Genomic DNA, 21,995 nt, shown 5'->3' on the forward strand with positions numbered 1-21,995 from the left:
AAAATATGAAATAACTCGGTTAAATCTAGAATAAAATAAAGTGAAATAAGAGAAGACACCAAAATTTGCTACTAATTTCAGCAAGAAAGGAAAAATGATTGCTGCCAAGGCTTGCCAGTAATTCCAATTAATGCAACAAATACAATGCGTGGTTAAATCTTCAAGTAGAAACTCTTTCAAGATAAAACCACGAGATTAGTTTAGGTTTAAGGCGGAGACGAGCGGAGCTGAGAGAAGTGTGGGGATCGACCGATCACATTATATGAAAAAGACGAAATGTGTATTTCATGTAATGTGATTGGTCGATCCCCACACTTCTCTTCGAAGCGCTCGTCTCCTCCTCAGTGGAGCCGCAGCCTTAAAGGTACCTAATGGCAGTTACGGTTTTTTTCTGACACGGCAGTTATGTTATATAAACGAAGACAATAAAAAATAGCAGTCTCTCGTATCTTTGTGGCTAACTTCAACTCAACCAGCTCTGCACAATCCACATTCGCGTTAATTGAGAGTTACAATACTCTAATATTTTTTTACAACAAGTCGACTAATAGGTGAATATTATTATCGTTAATCGATTGGCATGAGCACATCTCTATGATTCTGATATCTGGGGTCAAGGTCGGACAAGTCAAACTTTGACAGCAAGATAAGAAGTTGTACCTGCGATAAAAGTTTGTATTTTTGTTCTTTTTACGAAACATTTGAAGCTTAAAAAAATGTCTTAATTAATATTATAAAATGATTCATCACTACTAGGTAGTATACATTCCGATTTCTTATAATTATATAATAAATTCCTTGGTGTTTTCATTCAAACAACCATGCAAGTTGTAGTTTGTTTTGAACCGCAGAACATTTCAAAAGGAAGTTATTGTAATGTTTGCAGCGTAAAGTCGTTATCGTGGCACGAGTAAGAAGACAGACGTTTTATTCTATGTTCTTACGCAGTCTGAGTTGTTAAAAGAGCTCTTTAATGAGTGCAGATCTCTAGCTGTGTAGATGCATATATCAAGGGGACAATCGGCTGACCCTCTGAAACAAGTGGTTGTTATCAAGCCCAGTATCAATAAGACAGTTGTTTGGTTTTGCGCCGAGCTTACTGCCGGCGGAAACGCACGTATACCATAGCGTTAGGTTTATAAAGATTTAGATATAATTGTTTTTTAATTGCAGTCCGCGTTATTTGCTGTGCGACGCTCGTGGGATAAGGTACGTGGTGTCTTATTTATTTTATTATGATGCTTATCAAGTGATTTAACACATTTTTTCTAAATACCACAATTTTTTCATTCTGTTTACAACCTTTTATTATGTACCTAACTTTCTAGTTTATATATGGGACTTACTTTAATTTTCTTAGCAGCCTAAAAAAATTAACTCAAGCATTCATGTTTGCATTTATATAGATTTCATGAATACATTTTCCCAAACAACATTTTTTTTAATGTTTTCAAAGCCGTTATATTATCATGAATAATAATTTCACCCCTTTATAATCCATTCACATAAAACAGACTGAAAGTATATTAAAGAAAAAACTAAAAAAGTTTTCAATTATTTTTTTAATTGTCGCAGAAGTTTCAGAGATTTGAAGTACCTATTGTTGTTGAGTGCTATGGAAATATTCTGTACTAAGCACCCTCTCCATAGTTACAATTCCCGATTATCTAGAGTGGGTATTAAGCAAAAGCTATTACATAACTGCTCTTATTCAATATTTATTTATCATTTGAGTGTTATAGGCAGTTTCTTATCTATGTTTGTAACATAATTTATTCCTTGTTGTTTTATCGCTATTTACAAATAATGTGATATAGTATTTTTTTCGTGGGCCAAATTATGAAAGTATTCTTCAATTGTTGTCAATTATATGATGGCAATAGGTATGAATCTACAATTGAATTTTTATTAGTAATATGAATTGAAAAAAAAAACAAATTATGTAGTTTTAAAGAACAGGTTCATCAACCAGATCTCTTCATTCACCCATTCCTGGGAAAGGTACTCAAAGTCAAAGTCAAATCATTTATTTAATTTATACAAGCAAATTATAAAAATCCAACTGTATTTTCCTTTCAATATTCACAATTTAAATGATTGTACATTTGTATATGCTTCTATGAATTAGTTTAATATAAAACTTCTACACTCCTACCCATCTATAGTAATATAATAAATTAAACTATCAATATTATCTTTGCAAAACCTCAACATTAAACCTAACAAGATAAACATTATGCTAGCTACTTGAGCTAAGTGGAGTACCGTAATAACTTATTTTCATGTTGCTACCTGATTTTAATGATTAAATTTTCCATTTTTCATCCGCTAGAGTTCCAGTATTTTTAGCAAACCCAATAGTAAGGTAATATTTTATAATCAAGTGATAAACTACCAATTTTTTTCTCAGTTTGTCTTTCAAATTGAGTTGCTCAGTCTACCATACATAATTCCGAGTTGGCGAGTAATTTCACAGTTAGTTAAAATTAAAGGAATCGCTATTAAGATTTAAATTAGATGTCTGAATTAAACTCGCATAAAAACACGAACGGAGCAATTAAGATTCGTACCTAAAAATATAGGTAAGTAATCTTGTTTTTGTAGGCTCGAATGCCTATAAAGGAATATAGTAACCGATTCTAATATGACAATATCTAAAAGAAAATTACTGCAGTAGTTATGGAGATTACCTAGTACTTAGCAGACACTCTTTTTACGATCTGCAATCGGATAATTCTATGTACTACATACTAAAAGCAGAGAATATTGATACACCTTATTGTCACTATTCAATCTAAATTTTTAACATATTGGACGAATATAAATTCATACTTATATGTATTATGAGTCGAAGCTGCAAGTCCTCAATAAAGCGATCGAGAGAGTTGTTGGGTTTGGGCAATCTGTGCCACCACCTATTACATAATTAAAGTAGGTAACATATTGGCCAACTGGGCACCCAATTTTCTAACACATTCGCCTCGATTGCATCGGACGACGATAGTGTAAAATCTGCATAAAGCTTGAAGTGCCGTAAAAGCAATTGTTTTTATATTTTCCGCAATCAAAATGTGCTCAAAAATATTTTACTTGCTTTTATTAAGCTATGTATGTTGTGCCCAGATGTCGGTCAAGGTCCAAAAGATTACGGAGCCGGTCCTGCTAGGCGAAGGGCCGCACTGGGACGAGAAGCAGCAAGCGCTGTTCTTCGTCAGCATTCTGGAACATACCATCCACAAGTATGTGCCCGCCACTGGGGTGCACACCAGGACCAAAGTTGGTGAGTACACAGTTTATAAAATGTAGAAATGGCCAAACTAACGGTTCGGGTAAAACTTTAGTAAATTCACTGGGACTGACGCGCCAAGATTTACAAATCTACTTCAATAGGAGGAGAGTCTCAATTGAACCTGTTAGAATGCATCTATTGTTAGTAGCATTGCTTGATAATCTCTGAAGTAGGGGGTGTTATATGTATTTTGTTATTTGGCCTCTTACCATATAAGTGACTTTGCAATATTAAAGTTTACCTACTTTATTGTGAAGGCGTCTCGATCGATATCGTATCTGAAGTCTTTATCTTAATCATCAATATGTTAAGTATTTCTTAATAACTCTTATCTCAAGTATTTAATTCAGATCAAAATTTTCCTTCACTCCTATCAAGATGAGTATCTCAGAATTAAAACCTAATGATTTTTTAAATCTAAAATGGAGACTTTTCAACTATAAAGTAGTAAATACGTCAACACAAAAGCATTTTTTTATGACCTATATTTTCTTGTCGATCCAGGTGGTCGCGTGGGCTTCATAGTACCAGTTGAGGGCACAACTGACCAGTTCCTAGTGGGAGTGGATCTGAAGTTCGTGATAGTTCGCTGGGATGGTGCTGATGGGTCCCCAGCCACCGTCGTGAAGGAAATCGGAGACGTCGACCGGGATGTCAATACTAACAGGATCAATGATGGCAAGGCTGATCCTAAGGGCAGAGTTTTCGCTGGTGAGCTGTTGTTAAGGCTTTATCGATAAAATATGCTATTGGCCTACCTTTTCCCAGCTTTTTGTCCAAGCAGTGTTTACTTCAAGTGTGGTTGAAACCAGTCAACCACCAGTCAGGTGGAATCACTTTATCACCTCCTTAGTCCGTCATTAGGTAGCCAGCTAATTTGTGAAGGATATTCCAAATAAAGGAAAGCTAAAACTTGGCCGCGGATTTGTGAAGGTTCATTTTTTGCTAAGTCAGCGTCTGCAATCCGTTTTCTCCTGAAGTACTATTATTCCCTAATTATGACTCCAGGAACAATGGGCAAAGAAGAGCCCCTAGGCAGCGTTGATCTCCAGAAGGGCAGCCTGTTCCGCCTCGACGGCTCCAAGGTGACGAAGGTGGTGGACGGCATCAGCATCTCCAACGGGCTCGCATGGGACCTGCGCCAGAAGGCCATGTACTACACAGACTCCTTGGAGAAGAATATCAGGAGATATGATTATGATGTCGAGACTGGGGAGATTTGTGAGTATATTTTTTTTTACAATTTAATGATTTGTGTCTGATAACCCACATTGCCCAAACTATTCCAGTTCAAATGGGGAAAAAACAACATTGTATCAAACGTTTGCAGTGTTCTTCATTGGTCTTGTAATACCACTAGGTACTGATTTCTAACTAATGTGCAAGACAGAAATAATACGTTGTTTAATACGTTATTTTGTCTCCATTACTTACTCCATTACTCCACATAAATAATCTGGATCCCCAACAGTCCAGTCCAGGTGTAATAAATAAGCCTTGATAATTCCTTACATGATATATTCCTTTTGTTTCTAACCAAAAACAATCCTTTCACAGCCAACCTCAAATACATCTTCGATTTCGAGAAGAACAAGATAGCCGGGGTCCCAGATGGCACCACCATTGACACGGACGGGAACCTATGGGTCGCCGTCTTCGAAGGCTCATGTATCCTCAAAATTGACCCCAGGACCGGTGACCTCCTGCAAAAGGTCCCCATCCCGGCGTTGCAAGTAACTTCAGCCACATTTGGGGGTCCAAACTACGATATTCTGTTTGTAACGTCGGCTAGTTTGAATATCACCGGGGCCCAAGACCCTCCCTGCGGGGCTACCTTCATGGTTACAGGATTGGGGGTCAAAGGATTCCCAAATGTTAATTTTAAGCTATAATTTTGTTATTATATACGCAAATTGTAGCTGTTTTTATAATTATCACAATTTTATAACCATGTGTTTAACTATTATATTAAGAGAAGTGTAGCTAAATGATATTATTATATTGAAATTGTTGAGGAGGTCGATATTATACTGAATAATTATTGTGATTGTATATTTTAACCTTTATATAGATATACATTTATATTGCTACATGTATGTTTATACCAATGTTACCATAACGCTTACTGCGTAAACTATTTTGAAATATACGTATTTGTTATCTAAAACGCATTATTATTTATTTCAGAGTAAGAATAGTTTCAAAACCGGCTGAGCGTAAAAAAACATATGAAGTGATGGTTATCTACCTAAATAGTTCAGATGCTTTTATATAGTTCTGGTGTAACTTTTGAAAACAGAGTGTTAAGCCGCTTTTAAACTTAAGAATGTGAAGTAAATTCTGATTCTAACGTTTCTGTGTTAACAGGCAATAATTTTGAATATGAATAGCGGACTTTGGAGTTGACAGTACAAGTCGCATGTAACTCAGATGCAGCCAGAAATATCAAAAGCTGCCCCAAAAGCGAAGTCGAAAAAAGCGACCTCAGCATAATTAATTACAAAACAGTATTATTATCCTGCAAGTGATTACGCTATTTAAAATAAAAGCTGAAGGAAGATTTCAAAAAAACACAACATACACTAAAAATAATTTAATTTAATCTAACATAATTATTAGGATGGCCCTTCGCCCCGGTCCCCGTGATCGTGAAGGTGGCTCCGGCCGGCGGGTGCTGCTCCTGGCCGCGGTTCATGGCGGCTGACGTCACATACAGCACGTCGAGAGCGGGACCTCCGAAGGTAGCTGATGTCACTTGGAGCGCGGGAATAGGGATTTTTTGAAGAAGAGCGCTCGTTCGGGGGTCGATTTTTAGTACCTGGATAGAAGATTATGAATTACCATCAAATGGAGTCAAATAAAAGTCTGGCATAGTTGTGGCCTAGAGCTTTTAATGTCGCTTGCAGTGGTTGCATGTCTTTATTGAAAATGAATGGGTTAAAAAAAATTGTGCTATCGTGATGCGATCATTGCTGATGCTTTGCTTTCCCAGCAATGGCACAATAAAGTGACAGTTATTGAAACGCTGATGTCTAAATGTTAACTTTCATATATTTTCTTGTGGTAATAATATCTATCTATAATCAAAAGATTTTATCTATCTATCAAAGATAACATCACAGCGACAAGTAAAACTAGTGTGACAAAAACTGACCTGGTTACCATCAAAGTTGGCGACCCAGAGGTTGCCGTCGGTGTCTATGGTCATGCCGTCCACGATGCCCTCTAGTCCATGGTCTTTGTACGCGAACACGTTGCGGGGGTTTGCTGGAAAACAAAACTTTGGGTTCAAAATAATGTTTTTTTTTTTTTACGAACGGTTTCTGAGACTCACTGCCAGTGAAAGTTTTAAGGAGATGGTCTCCCCATTAGAGAAAATTACCAATAGTATAAAACGTTGCTCTTTGGGATGAGCAGTATAAAATGTTTCATCTGTAATTATGTTTTGAGTGAATGGAGTTAACTTATATGTAAAAAACGAGCACGAGACCATTTTCCGGCAGCTTGTAAAAAATACCAGATAAAAATATCAAAGACTTTAAAGACTTTATTTCCCGGATTGGTTCCCCTCCGGAAAAGGTTAAACGATATGTGTGATATCGTGGACTGCCTTCCAAACCAAAGGTCAAATCACTAGCCGTCTTACCACAAAAACTTTTAAACGTCAATTTAACACTTGTCTAAAAAAATGAATTTGCATTTTTAGACAAGCGTTTGACACATGTTTAAGTTTTTGTAGTAAGACCATAGATGTCTATTCAAGCCATATACAAAAGTTATAAATACTCACAAATATTGCCAGTTTCCACATCATAGTCGTATCTCCTGATGGTATACTCGAAGGAGTCGGCGAAGTAGAAGGCGTTCTCGCGGAGGTCCCAGCAGAGGCCGTTGGAGATGTCGATGTCTGACGCCAGCTTGTGGGCGCTGCCGTCGTGGTCGATGCGGTAGAGGGAGCCCTTCTTTAAGTGGAACTTGCCGGGCTCGTATTCGTGGCCCATTGTGCCTGTAATGGGAAATTGATGGGGTTAAAAAGGCTTAGAATAATATTGGTCTTGAGCAGGAATTTGAGTTACATGTAATTCATATAATTCAATATTCGTATTCGTATTTTAGTAAATATGTACCATTTTGGAGGCAGTGGGAATATACATAAATAATAGTGAGTAATGAAATTTATTGATAGATAATGTGACTCTCATGATCTATACTCAAGATATAAGTCTAGAATAGGCAGAAATGTCAGTCCAAAACGTACGTACGTAGTTCAATTTTTGATAATATATTGCCATTCCCAAAAAGTCAGTGATAATACCTCAACTGAACTTCACTAACCAAGCTGATAAAACATAAGTTTTAGCTGGTATATGACGATATTTAGCAATGCAGTCAACTCACCAGCAAACAGTCTCCCTCTAGGATCAGCTTTAGCATCATTGAACCTGTTCTTCGGATTATCCTGGTCTACTTCCACAATGGTCTTCACGACCTTGGCAGTGTGGTCCTGTCCATCCCACTGGATCTGCACCACCTGCCGGTTCAGCCCCACCACGAAGTGATGCTTCTTACCTTCCACCGGGATTATGAAGGTTGGCATGCCATCTGGAATGGAGAAATATGAGTTTTTTAGATGTGTAAGATTTATATTTTTATTATTGGTCATGGCGCAATGATTTATATTTAGTCAATATATCATAATTTTCGACTCTCAAATTGACCTCGACACCTCTCCCAAACCCACTCTCCCCAATTCACTCTCAATATCTCACTCAAACCTCGATATTACAAACTCATTTTCTACCAAACTGGTTTTTAACGATATTTCTTTCAAACTCACTTTTTCTCAAATTCATTTACTCTCTAACTCAAAGTAACTATTGATATAGTTATCGGTACGAATCTTGAGCTCTGACCTACATCTGCGCATAAATGATTTATTAGCAAAGTGAAGGTCAGAGCTCAAGATTAGTGCCGATAACTATATGTCACTCACTCACTAGAAAATGACTTTGAGTGCAAGGTCAATTTCTTTCTACTCACTTTTCCCAAAACACCTCCTGATTTAAGAAAATTACCGTTTATATTGTCAGTGAGTTTGGGCATAAATACCATTTCCTTCTAACTCACCTAACTTAGCCCTAGTATGCTTGTTAGTTTCAGGCACGTATTTGTGCACTGTGTGGTCGAAGATGCTGACGAAGTACAGGGCCTGCTCCTCATGGTCCCAGTGGGGGCCCTCCCCGAGCCACACTGGCTCCGTCACTGGCTTTACTACTGGCGCCATCTGCGAAATAAAGGAAATGTTGTTATAGGATGAATATTGTCAACTCTCTTCGAAGGATTATTCGAAAAAGTTACCGCGGCTCTTATATTATACATAGAGAGAACAGAATAAAGAAGGTTTAAGTCAGGAAAAGCTAACAATGCCTCCCGCTGTACCTATCAAAAAATGGTTGATGACACATAGTTTATAGTTTTTTTGCAAGGTTCCCAAAAAATGAAGACTTAGAAATAATGAATATAATTTGCAATGATCTGAATGCACAAAATCTCAGGGCAAAATAAGACCTGAAATATCGTGTGAATCAGAATTATCAAGAATGCTAGTTTCATCAAAATTAACCGCCAAGGAGAAACAAAAAGTATGAAGATAAATGAAGGTGAGAAGAGTCTTAAGATATTGCTACTCGGCCCTAATCTTTTACAAAAAATGATTAAAAAAAAAACTTTAATTAAAAAGAAGATAGGTCAATTAACGGAAATGCAGTTTTCTTTCAAGTTCGAAAGTTCATACTAGTTCAAGTATCATGTTTTATATCGAATGTAGAATAACCGGCTAGAAACTCAGTCGCATTAGTAGTTTATTTATAAAATATAATATTATACGCATTTGAGTAGGTATGTACTTAAATAGGAAAATGCATAGAAGCAATATAGTAATATAGCTATTTCATATTTTTTTATATAATTGACCTTTTAGAAAAATCTAAATAGCAACAACAAAAGTAGAAAAACAATAATAAACAAACAAACAAATTACCGGTTTGATGGACGTCAGCGCCAAAATAATAACATTAGTTAAGAAAGGTAAGTTGTGGTTGTGGAAAAACATTTTTGTTGTTATACTTTGAGTTCTGAAGATTGACTCACGAGGTTTGGTAGCAGTCATTGCTAATATAGCTGGGTATGAAACTCGCTTGGGGAAACCGTTCGTGACGTCATCGTTCTTATAGATGAGGAAAATTTGATGCTGTGCGTATGGAGATTCTGTTTATATGTATATATATATTTTTTTGTAATAGGTCAAGGTATATTTTTTATTGATTATCTTATGAATCAGCGTGTTTGTTTTGTTATAATGTACTTACTGTTTATTGTTTTAAATCGGGGCATTTTATTTTTACGCAATATTTTTTATAAACTGTTCTCAGCTTTTGCACAATGTTACGGCCCAGGCATAGAGTAGTACCTAGTGACCTAAAGTAGTTAGAGAGAATTTATTTTAGAACAATAGTCTTCGACTGTGGACTTCATAAATAAAGGTTGTACTGCTGTTGAACTGATAGCAGTATTTAATCAATTAAACATTATGGATGCCACAGCAAACGGCAGATTATTGCAATTACGATCAACAATTATAATGTCTCACTTTGACTTATGAATTCTCTGTGAAGCACGCGATGAAAAGATAAACCATTCAATAATCTTCACAGATAATATGATAATTTATTTTTAGCTTCTTTTGATCATCTTTTAACTGATAAAAACTATTTATCCCTTGTTTTTTGGCATGCTTTAGATATAGCAATCTGTATAATCGATGAAGAGACCTAGTTTTAGATACCTAGGCTTATGTACCTAATTTGTGATAATATTCGCAGACTGCAAGATCAATTACCGAAGCCGGGATTTTAAAGTTCGACGGCACATCAAAGAGCAAAGCGGTCATTTATTTTTACTACTTAAACATCTTAAGCCGTTAGTCTACATGTATAAGGAGGATACAGTAGGAATGCATTGAGAAATATTACGAAATTACTCGTCCTATCGCCGTCTAGCCGCTATGTATCGGACGCCGGATTTTCCGTAACGGTAACTAGCTAAACTGAGTACCACTATTACATAATGTTATTAAACTAGACACACCATACTGGTTAACATATAGAAAAACAAACAAAGCACAATGATTCACATATCAACATTTTTTATGCAAACAATTGCCTTTAGTTGGCTAAAAATTATGCAAGGTTAATCTTTACACAAGATTTTGACTGGATTGCAATTATAAGTTTAAAAATACAAGTATCGAAAATAAACATGACTTACCTATATGAATCTTTGTTAGGTGCAGAATATCTGTAAGGGCTTTGAACTCCTCTGTAACCTACACCTAAGTGCGGAAGAAACCAAGAAACCTTATGAAATACGAAACAAAACTAGGTGTATGGATCCTTAGTAGCTATGTAGAGTTTCACTACGTAACTATACTGAGGTAAACTGTGTAGGTTCATATATATTTATATCGTGCAATAATCATAGCATGGAAAAATCGTTTGCTAATGGTGAAATCCCCAATTTTACAGGCCTGTAAATAGGAAGTCATTGATTTCCAAAAATTTGGCATGAAACACCAAAACAAAACATGAATAACAAAAATTCTTAAAAACTCAATCAACAAACATATTTTTTTAAATCAGTAGTGACGTTAAGATGAAGAAGAAAACACATTTTTTTCATATGAATTCTATAGAAATAAACGATGACGTCGCTATAGGTAGGGCTTCCCCCGTTCATGGCAAAAATATGACGTAAAATTGCGAAAATATACGTCACTAACAAACTACATAGGTATATATGCAAATTTAATCTCAGAGACGTAGGTAGTAAATAAGTAGGTGTGGCCCGCGATCTCGAGCCGGTTCCCATTCACCAAGTATCCGTGACATTGACCGCATGTAGTTTTGGCTTTATAAAAACGGTCATCGTCAAACTAAGTTTTGCTAAAGTTGTGTCAAGTGGCTCCATTAAAAACAAAACACTAGTGCTTACTAAATTAAAAATCTTCTGACAGAAATAACTTTCATTGTTAGATTTAATTCCAGAGTTTAGACGATCCAACGTATCCTATTATTGAAATATTATTTTAAATTAAGATTTGCCATCTGGCAATTATTGCTAGTGTGCTTACCCCTATTTATTTACAGACAATCCGTTAAGTATAATAAATCACTTCACAAAACACACTCTTCTAAACTAACATGTAGGACCGAACTAACTTTAGTTTTTTGTTTAGCCGGCCCATTATGTCGTCTGCAAACTAATATGTCGATGACCTTGAGTTTTTTAATTATTTCCTCCTAGAGACAGTCTGGTCTTGTGTTGTGATCTTCACAAATTGGCTCGTAGTGAATCATATTTTTGGCAAGATGAACAATATTGCTCTTGTTTCATTCATTGAGAGAAGATGACTTTAAATATATGGTACAGAATACACCAGAAATTATTATAAGTTTTTCTTATACAGTGGCAATATCTGCCTCATTGTTGCAAATCTGAGTAGTATCTGACGAATGCTGTATCTAAGTACAGTGATTTCTATGAAGCGAAAATCCAGCATACAGGTGCAGGTATATGTTTTCTAAGACCTGATTTTAAGTCAGATTAAACAGTAACAGAAAATAGAAGAATTGAAAATAAAATTAGAATAGATTAATGGTACAATGAACCGTATATCATTTACTATTTCAAGGTGAGATCGACATTGCTAAGGTTTTCAGCGACCCGGTTACTATTGAATTTAATATTTAACCTCATAAATATTTAAGATGTTTTCCTTCACCTTAAGCGTGGTGATTATTGCTCAATCCTTCTCTGTGTGAGAGGAGGCCTGTGCCCAGCAGTGGGACGATAAAAAGGCTGTTACAAAAAATATTTAAGAGTTTTGAAGTAGATAATACCAGTATTAAATATCGGGAAAATAATAAAATAAAAATGTAGTATAAATACTCACTATTATATCACAGATTTTGTCACAATCGCACTTACAACTGCAGGGGAGTGTAGCATATCTATGTATTATATAGTGTTACATATATCTAATCTAATCTGTAGGAATCTTAAACAAGTGCCGATACCATTCTCGTACTTGACTGTCACTGTTGTTTTTACATGTTTTCATACTTTATTAGCACTTACTTGTTCAGGTTATGATTCTTTTATCTGGAAAATATTCGGATGCTGCAGGCTTTTTAACCGAGTTTCCAAAAAGAAGTTTAATTAGTTTTCACTTGAGTCTGTGAGACGTTATCACATTCAAGAGTGCTCTTTTACTACTGGTATGTGTAGCTGATAACAATGCAAATGGAATAAAGAGTAAAATTAATGGTGCATTTGGAGACTACTTTCTATTTAATGACTTTTAAATATATTTTCGATCAATGTCACTGTTTATGTAGCATAGACTTATATTCGTACATTTTTGCCTTCAAACATATTACAAAAAATGTCTATCACATTTTTTTCTATCTCAATAAAAGTTTTGTACTTCTTAAATAAGATGGGACTCATTATAGCACCTAGGGGAACACATCGTTTAATAAACTGCTATAAAAAGATACACATAGATATACTTTGATTGTAAAAGGTCAATAACATTTTATTTATTACCTTGATATAGAAATAAATAAACAGTAGATGTTTATCAATTAATTTAGCAGTGAATTACTATATTTTTCGGGTATTAGGCGTATAGAAGGCTACATACAGTGCAATGCTATAAAAAAATGCAATTTGGCATTCTAGGGTAAAACCCGACCTTACATAAACAGATGATTCTAGATAAAAATTGCATAAACTTGCATGTCACGCCCTCAACAGTGAAGATAGCAACAAACAGCTGTTACAGTAGAATATCTGACAGCTACCGTTGATGAGATAACTTAGGGTTTTTTTACTCGTTCGATAAAAAAGGTTCTGACTCACGAAATATTGGCATTTGAAGAAACTCTATCTTTAAGTACCTAGCTCTGTCTATTTATAAATTTGGAAAAACTAATACATGATTGATATACTTGAAGATTATTTATCTTTTTCGTTGTTTTTTTCTTCTTTTTACCTAGATAAAAAATACAGTTATGGTGTCTTACCCCATGAACTATAAATTGTGCAAACTTATACACTAGAACAAAACTTAATGCAGATAAAAACATTTTTTTAAGTAAGTTTTAGAATTGTAAATCTAAAAGATTGGTCTCCACTTAAAATATTGAAGAAAATTCATTGACTGGTATTTATTAGCATTCGTAATATGATCGCAGCATGAAATTGAATCTTGTGACGTTGAAGTAACAGTTAATGGGCCAAGTTGATTTATTTGTTTCTTTACTTTTTCTAATGAAGTTTAAAGAAACGATAAATTAAAATTAATGCTATTTTTTAATGTCTAGTGGTAACGAAAGTAAAAGCGGTAACGGAGTCTCGAGTTTGATTCCTGGGTCAGGCTGACAATTGGATCCCAGATTAAGGTAGTAGGAGGTCATAAATCTGCACCCTTTACGATAACAAGAAGAGGGGACTTACCTCACAAAACTGCCAATCCTTCTTATGCAGTTCTCAGCCATTTTCCCAAGTATATGGTCTTCATCCGTCAACTTTTGGTACCTTCACCACTTCCATGCCTTTCCCGAATACGCATACTGTTATAGAATCGCTGAAAAACAAGATTTACGTAAATAACTGTTTAGGTAGTCTGCAAAACATACGATATTCTTTATCAGTGGTAAGATTGATAACAATTGCTATGATATAACGCAGGTAAATGGGGAAATCTCTGATGGATATTTTATAAGAAATATTCACTTTTACTAAGTTTAGTTTGCTTGTTTGAAAGAAATTGTATCAAGAGCGACAGGACCGATCACAAAATTCTTTAATTTAAGAAAGTAGGGTAGACCTCGGAACTTTGATCTAACTGCGAAAAACAAGTAGTTTTGCCAAATAAAACGATTATTATTCGTTATACATTGCTGAAGACTATAAAATCACTACATATGAAGACACACTTATCTGATTAGATAAATAATGATGATAGCCTTGTCATCATCTTTGATCGTGGGTGGTAACTCGTAGATTAGGTTAACAGTCAGTTATACAAAAGATGCTTATCTTATATAAGCTAAGATAGGTGTAGAAGATATAAATAGATAGAATACAAAGACCTATCCCAAATAAACTGAGATAAAGAAAGATGATGACACTAAAAATGCAATAAATACTTTATTTCTTAGTTACCGGTTTGTGTTGAAAAGGAAACTTTTGGTAATGAAGTACTTGTATAAATTAAAGAATATCTGATTTTTAGAACATTACATAGAATTTATCAACACAAACATCTACAATTACGATTATTATCGTATGCTACTACACTACACGGCAAAGCAGTAGAGTTGTAGGTAGGTCCAGACGTCAATCTGTATCGGCTAGCCATCTCGATGTGTGTGTGACGTCACAATCCACGTTTCAATAATTATATCCGTTAACTTTATCTGATAGCACTAGATTTTATGCCGATTGTTTAATCTTGGTGTAGACATTAATTTAGTTAGGCGAAAAATTACATAAATATATGTAACTATTAAATACGTACGAATCTAATAGTTACCTATATTAGATTCGTACATGAAGTTTTCTTACCTATTATGTTCTAAATGATCCATGCCTTGTACATCAGCCACATTCGTGTAAGTCTGAGATAAGAATTTGCATTCTATCCCCTCATCAGTTATCCGCCATCTAAACAGCGTGATCCTCTTATCTATCGATGTGGACAGCAGATAGTCCTCAACCAAGCACAGGCCAGTTATCTGTGAGCTGTGGTACTTCGCACTGTCCCAAGTATGCAGCACTTTAGCAGAGGTCAAGTCATCCTGGTTGGGTATTTCCACAACTATCATATGGATAGCATTGTCGTCGCCACCGGTCGTCACAAGCATTTTGTTTTCTGATAGTTTTGTTACTGCAATACTGTTTATACCTGATTTGTTGGTTTTGGTACTGAAAAATGGCGCTAGAGAAGATTTTAGAATGTCGGTTGCATCCCAAAATGTGACATCGCCTCTTGTTGTGCAAGTTAATAGTATGTCTTTGTTCAGAAACTTAATGCATTTAGTTTTCAGTATACATGTTTTGTGGTACTTCGATTCTTTGACGAATTCCAGCTTATTACCACCTTCTTTGAAAGAAAATAGTCTGAGATATGAATCTGAACAGCCAGCAATTACGATAAAGTCGTTTTGATCTTTTATCAGGTCTAAATCCATGATTCTCATCTCAGGATCGAAGTCTATAGAACAATTCCTCCATGTTTGATTGCCTTTTCTTTCTTTATCTGTACCTCTTATTAGATAATCTACTAATTCTTCTGTTTGTATATTGATTTTGTTAATACCTTTAGTTAATTTCACATCTTTTATACAGATTTGGGCTCTTCCACCAGCAGATACAACTAATAAATTATTGTTATCTTTAGGATATGTTTGTAGAGTTCTAACGCTTGATAAATGTTTGAAACAAACTTCGTCTTTAAAGTTCAATTCTGCATCAACGCTAGATATTCTTAGCGTTGTGTCTTCACCACCAGATATGAATGCTGTAGAATCACCAACCTTATGTGCTTTCAAACAATTTACCTCTTTAGCATGTGAGCCATTAACTAAATTAATTGACATGATTTTACTAAGCTGGAAAGTTGTTACTTTGATTTCAGCATTTTTTAAATAAATTAACTTTATAAATTCTTCATAATGTTCATCAACTTTGTCTATGTATCTCACTGCATCCCACGACCTGTGACCTCCTCCACAGGGCACTTCCAATATTTTACTATTATCCTTAATACTGTACACTACAAATTCTCTTTCTTGAAACCCACAAATAACATTCTCATCTTTGTCTAAGAATTTTTCGACCCACTCAAAAGGGAGATCTCTACTGCTCATGTATTTAACAGTATTATTATTTGTACTGAAGTATTTGATTGTTCCATCTCTGCCTGTAGTAATAATATCAGTATTTCTTACATGGATGGATGTGGGCCCATATCTTCCATGTACTTTGGGGAACGTTTTAACAGGAGATTCCTGGCCTTTAACGAAAACATGGATATTTCCACATCTGTCACCAACAACGAAACTGTTGTTTGTAGTATCCATAGCTGCAGCAGTCAGCCATCTTTCCTTACAATTTGGCAAAACGAATTTAGCAAAGTCTTCTACAATTGCATTATTAGAAGCAAGCACAGTTATATTTCCATTATCAGAACAGATAACTAAGTGTCTATTCCCAGCCCATTGCATTGATAAAATCTTTCCTACTTGTAATTTTGTATTAATTAAATTCAAAATAAAAGCATCATCTTTGCATTTTTCTACAAAAACATCTAGTTTACCTTTCATATCTGCTACAGCTATCAATTGCTTACAAGACGATAAAGACAGCAATTTGTATGTAGATTCATGATTTAGTTTATGTTCAGTCTTTCGTTTGGTTTCAACATCATAATATACCAAATTATTCTCATCCATCACTAACAAATTCTTTCTAGCAGTAAATATAACTTTTTTAGGAGTGGCAACACCAATATCAATAATATCTTCATGACAATAATCTGTAGCTACTGTCAGGGGATGTAAGATCACCCCACAATCACCACCACCAGTGACCAAACTTCTGCCATCAGAGTGAACTGACCATACGCACCCATTCTGATGAGTAAGGGTCTTTTTCAACAGCTTCCCTTCAAGACTCCAGTAACATACAGCAGAGTCTTCTCCCACAGATATAATTAAGTCATTAGTGATACAACTTCTCATGACCCTGGCTAAATGGCCATAGACCTCATGTTTGCAGACAATGTCTATGGTTTCCCAATATTTGGCTGTGTTACACTGGTGTTCTGGTGTGGAGTTTGGACCCCATATCCTTACTGATCTATCATCCGATGTAGACACTATTATGTGCTTTTGTGGGTCACAGGATATTGAGAATATTACACCCTGGAAAGACAGAATAAGAAATACAAGCAATCAAAAAAAACTTTAAAACTAAAGTTTTCACTCACTCTAACTGAGATAGTTTATGAATAATATGAGTATTTTCATAAATGTTTTTGTTCTAGTGTAGGACATTACTACTTTAATATAGCCTCATAAATTAAAATAGCCATAAGGATTTATTATTTAAAGCTATTCAAACCTTATGTCCTCTCAAGTGATGCAAGGACTGTTCTTCACCACATCTCTGTATGATAACTTCGGAGAACACCGTACCGGCCATCACCAGCACATCATCCTGCAGCGGGAGCAGCAGCCCACTGTACAGTATGGAGTTGTCTCCGCTGGCATGCTGAGATATCAGTTTCTTGGTGACAGTGTCCCATTTCTGTAATAGTTAAAATCGAGTTTTTAGTTTATTCAATACCTTTTTTATGGATGTCAGTCTAAATCTTGCTGGATATAAGAAGCAACTGTTTGATCTTATCTTTAATCTTGCTTTTCATGATTCCTTACTATGGAAAATGATTGTGACTATGTATAAAGTGTTTACCTGAACCACATTGTGAGCTGTCAATAGTGCAACCTCATTTTCATTGATCCAAATCCCCGAATGCAGCCAGTCACCACAGACAATAGGCTCAAATACTCTGTAATACTCCTCACTTGCTCTAGAAACTATAGTGAACTGTTTACCGCCGAAAACCAATATTTTATCTCCGCATGGACCAGGTACAAAACCGTATATTTTCTGGCCGTGTAAGCCACATAATCGTTGCAATAAGTTTCTAGATTCTTTATCGTATATATGTATCGTATCCCCAATGCCTGTAAAATTGTAATTCATCATGTAAGCAATAATTTACAAGATATTTTCTAACCATTTCGCTATCTGAGAACTCACCGGCTAACACAATATTTTCGTGAATTTTCACAGCAGTTACATCAGAGCGTGTTAATAAAGACATTTCTGCAGTAGTATATTAAGCAATAAATATGAATTACTGTTGAATTGTGCAGTAAAATAGGAAATATACACTTTTGTGTACCGCAGTGTTCCTTCTACCATGTGTTTTTGACACATGTGGAGTGAATGGGATGGAAAATGTGTAACGAACTAGTGCGAAGAGTTAAGAGCATAAATTATGCTTGAAATCGTGCAATATCAAGGCATGGAACACGAAAGGATATCTAAACGTGTTGACATTGTCAAGGTGTCGCTTTGACAAATGACACTTCCTAAAACCGTTCCATTTCACAATAGATTTTTTGACCAAGCCGCGGTCAATACGTTTTAGGATATATACAACTTGTTTGTGAGGAAATAACGAACTTATTATCAAATTAACAATCTTTCTTTAAAACACGATCACAATATCAAAACATCAATCTACTTCTACACAATCAATGTTTTTTTCATGCGCATCATAATTAGGGATGATCTACATCAAATAACAATATCGATAATATTAAAACATAATTTATTAAGAATGCAATGTCGCTATTTACAATCAGTTAAACAATTAATCGGTCTGGTATTGATCGAGTGGATATTTGTCCGGGTACTTCTTCAAATGCTCCTCCATTTGTTGCATTTGTTTTCTGAAAAATAAAAACGAAGTGTAAAATGCCAGTAGTTTAACTTTGAACTTATTTTGAAAAATGTTTGTAAAGCTAATTAATTATAATAAAAGGCAGTTAAATACTGACTGAATCCTAGGAGGCATTTCGTAATAAACATCCTCAAGCATTTCCTTCCAGTGCGGACGCTTCTTCTTCTCTGCTTCCTGCATGGTTCTGACGACTGTGTCTCGTGATTCCTTCAGGCAGGTTTTCTCAGCATCTTCACTCCAGATACCTGTAGATAATAAAAAGTCAGACAATCCACAAAAGTGTGAATGACCCTTGAATAATATTCAAAATGATTTTGTTTTCGTTTTAAATTATTATATTAATGAACTCACCTTTGCTTTCCAAATACATTTTGAATTTCTGAAGTGGGCTTTCATCTTTGGTCCATTTTTGTATTTCTTCTACTGACCTATATGCCGTGCTGTCGTCAGACGTAGAGTGATGACCAACTCTAAAATATAGATAAACAGAGAATTCTATATAAATAAGATTATTGAATTTTAAGACATCTGTTGTACATAGTTCATTTAAATATTTTTCTAATAAACTTTTCTTAAAACTTACCTATAAGACATAGCTTCAATCAACACGGGTTTATTGTTAGCAATGGCGTACTCCCTCGACTGCTTAACAGCGTTGTATACGGCGAGAGCGTCAGTCCCATCAACTCTTACGGTGCGGATGCCGAGTGCAGGGCCTCTGGCTGCTATACCATCGCCTTTGTACTGCTCGCTTGTTGGAGTTGAGATAGCGTAGCCGTTGTTTCTGCTGTAACGTTCAACAAAACACTTCAAATTCATGAGCATAGGAACTTCAGTAAATGTCAGGGATAGAGACATTTTACAAACCTTCCCGTTTAATGGAAGACATATAGCCACTTGATAATATTGTTTACAGAAATATCAAAATGTCATCCCTGTATCGGTCCGGTCATCGAAAGTTTAAAAGGGCTACAAGAATAATTCTTCTGTCGCAAGGTTGGTCAGTATAGTTAATTCATGACGTCGTTAACTGAACCATGAACTCCTACATACCATAACAAAACCACAGGGCAATCCAAGGTAGCGGCGAAGTTGAAGGCTGCGTACGCGTCTCCCTCAGAAGCGGCACCGTCTCCGAAGTAGCAGATGACACAGCGGTCATTGTCTGGCTGACGCTTCAGTGCGTATGCTGCACCTACTGCTTGCGGCATCTGGGTTGCTGAAATATTACCAAGAATACAGTGATAGCGTGTAAATGGTAGCGCAGCTATTCAATTCTTCCTGGCATTAGCATGTCTATTTAATAAATTAAGATTCAGCTCTTGTATACACAACATGTAGATTTTCGATATAGATTATTATATTAGTTTTTTGTTTACCTAGAGGACTGGAAAGCGTCACAAGGTTCCTTTGCTTGTTCCCATAATGTACAGGCATCTGTCTCCCTTTGCCAGGGTCTTCATGGTTGCCGTAACACTGGTTGATGAGCTCGGTAACCGTCACTCCTCGATAGAGGAACACGCCTACTTCCCGGTACTGGGCAAATACCAGGTCTCGGGGGTCTAAGGCTGCCGCGCTACCGACATGGATGCCTTCCTCGCCGTAGTTTGTCATGTAGAAGGATATACGACCTTGCCTGTAAATTGATAAAAATATTTTTAGCATTGCACATATCAAATAAAAATATTTTTCTAACATTTAACTTTAAATATAAAAAATAATACACACACCTTTGAGACTCGTACAAAATCTTGTCCATTTGAGTAAGTTGTACCATCGTTTTGTACATGTTCACAAGTTGGTCATTATCGATACTCGGCTCCTCCCTACTCTCGAGCACCGCCCCATTGTTGTCCAACACCCGGTAGATAGGGATGGGATCGTAGCTGGTGTCGTTCAGGAAATTCATTTCCGTGACGTACGGAGCTTTGGCGCCGGGAAATTCGGCATTTTTTGGCTTGTTTTGGGCAACCTCCGGTCTTGTATTTGTGGACAAAACCTGAAAAATGCGTTCAACATACTTTTAATGATCACAGGATAGGTACTCCTTTTGTTATTCCCTGTCCATGTGACTTTCATTAGAAAATAATATCTAAAACATTAATACAGCAAAGTAGGTAGCAATGAAAACCATTTATTGAAACATTCTTTTTAAATTACCCTAATCGAAAGAAGCGCATAGAAAAGTTATTTAAATAAATGCAAAACAAAACGAATTTCAATAACTTATTCAATCACTACGTATCTAGCTTCAGCAAATGATGTAATGAAAACAAACGTATGATGTTTGTTACTAAGTTCAATATTGACTGGCTCTTGTAGATAAAAATCCAAAACACGATTATCAGCTTAATCACTTGGCACTGATTTCGTTTACTTAAAAAAATACGGAAAGTAAAAGTTCTACAACTTTATTCTCACACTCTTAGATTTGTATGTAGGTATATTAAGTAAGAGGCACTAACACGTGTGTGAGAACAAATACAATAACTTGTTTATGAATGAATAACTAACCCGGTAAGCATTGCGTAGCGCGCTCAGCCGCAAAACACTAGCTCCTGTCCTCAACGCCATATTGTGACTGACGTATGCTCATATAATTAAACGGTATCGTTGTAAAGCATTAGCAATGGTGATAAGGCATTCGGCGTTTCACACAGTGTAGTTCGATTCGGTATTACGTTGGAATTATCTGTTATTTTGAAGCCGTAGGTCATCATCATATCTTCTTAAATGGATGACGATATTCATGATTTGGGAAAAGGAAGTCTTATTTGTTTGAATACCGGCTATGGTGATGTTTTGTTGTGGTTTCCACACGCCTGCTAAGGGGAATACATTTTTTTTTTCATTTTTCAGTCGGAGCAATAGGTTCAAACTCTTCAGTATTTATTATCAATCATGGATGATGGCCAAATCGATTTAGGTAATTTCAGTGCCTATGCAAAGATATTACGCTACGTATTTAGTTATTGTGGAATCTCTGCTGAAAACAATCATGTATTTACCGATAAGATAAAAATCTTTATCGGACGCTTGTATACC

The 21,995-nt window shown here is 35.7% G+C and overlaps 3 protein-coding genes across 8 annotated transcripts; 1 reads left to right on the forward strand and 2 right to left on the reverse strand.

The window, feature by feature from the left end:
- The first annotated feature begins 550 nt into the window (after positions 1 to 550).
- Positions 551 to 5,456, forward strand: LOC110372989 (regucalcin). 2 transcript variants are annotated; one of them, XM_064035481.1, is made up of 6 exons: positions 551 to 671; positions 1,174 to 1,209; positions 3,124 to 3,280; positions 3,794 to 4,000; positions 4,298 to 4,510; positions 4,847 to 5,456. In XM_064035481.1, exons 3-6 carry the CDS (start codon positions 3,124 to 3,126, stop codon positions 5,179 to 5,181), a joined length of 912 nt encoding a protein of 303 aa, XP_063891551.1. In that variant the 5' UTR covers positions 551 to 671; positions 1,174 to 1,209; the 3' UTR covers positions 5,182 to 5,456. The 2 variants fall into 2 exon arrangements, with proteins under 2 accessions (XP_063891551.1, XP_063891549.1); XM_064035479.1 differs by having other exon boundaries at positions 637 to 756.
- Positions 5,457 to 5,867: 411 nt separating this feature from the next.
- Positions 5,868 to 18,423, reverse strand: LOC110372840 (regucalcin). 4 transcript variants are annotated; one of them, XM_064035484.1, is made up of 6 exons: positions 13,868 to 13,997; positions 8,417 to 8,573; positions 7,688 to 7,891; positions 7,080 to 7,295; positions 6,444 to 6,556; positions 5,868 to 6,107 (listed from the first exon to the last, which is right to left on the reverse strand). In XM_064035484.1, the coding sequence occupies exons 2-6, from the start codon at positions 8,571 to 8,573 to the stop codon at positions 5,883 to 5,885; spliced, it is 915 nt and encodes a 304-aa protein (XP_063891554.1). In that variant the 5' UTR covers positions 13,868 to 13,997; the 3' UTR covers positions 5,868 to 5,882. The 4 variants fall into 4 exon arrangements, 3 of the variants coding, with proteins under 3 accessions (XP_063891554.1, XP_063891553.1, XP_063891552.1); XM_064035483.1 differs by lacking the exon at positions 13,868 to 13,997 and adding an exon at positions 12,300 to 12,457; XM_064035482.1 differs by lacking the exon at positions 13,868 to 13,997 and adding an exon at positions 9,330 to 9,473.
- A 378-nt stretch (positions 18,424 to 18,801) lies between these two features.
- LOC110372912 (2-oxoisovalerate dehydrogenase subunit alpha, mitochondrial) lies at positions 18,802 to 21,616 on the reverse strand. 2 transcript variants are annotated; one of them, XM_021329934.3, is made up of 8 exons: positions 21,465 to 21,616; positions 20,681 to 20,949; positions 20,330 to 20,586; positions 20,004 to 20,169; positions 19,534 to 19,737; positions 19,302 to 19,420; positions 19,048 to 19,195; positions 18,802 to 18,939 (listed from the first exon to the last, which is right to left on the reverse strand). In XM_021329934.3, exons 1-8 carry the CDS (start codon positions 21,522 to 21,524, stop codon positions 18,861 to 18,863), a joined length of 1,302 nt encoding a protein of 433 aa, XP_021185609.3. In that variant the 5' UTR covers positions 21,525 to 21,616; the 3' UTR covers positions 18,802 to 18,860. The 2 variants fall into 2 exon arrangements, with proteins under 2 accessions (XP_021185609.3, XP_049703628.2); XM_049847671.2 differs by having other exon boundaries at positions 20,681 to 20,970; positions 21,465 to 21,553.
- Positions 21,617 to 21,995: the final 379 nt, after the last annotated feature.

This window comes from Helicoverpa armigera, chromosome 7 (genome assembly GCF_030705265.1).
Source record: "Helicoverpa armigera isolate CAAS_96S chromosome 7, ASM3070526v1, whole genome shotgun sequence".
NCBI lineage: Eukaryota > Metazoa > Arthropoda > Insecta > Lepidoptera > Noctuidae > Helicoverpa > Helicoverpa armigera.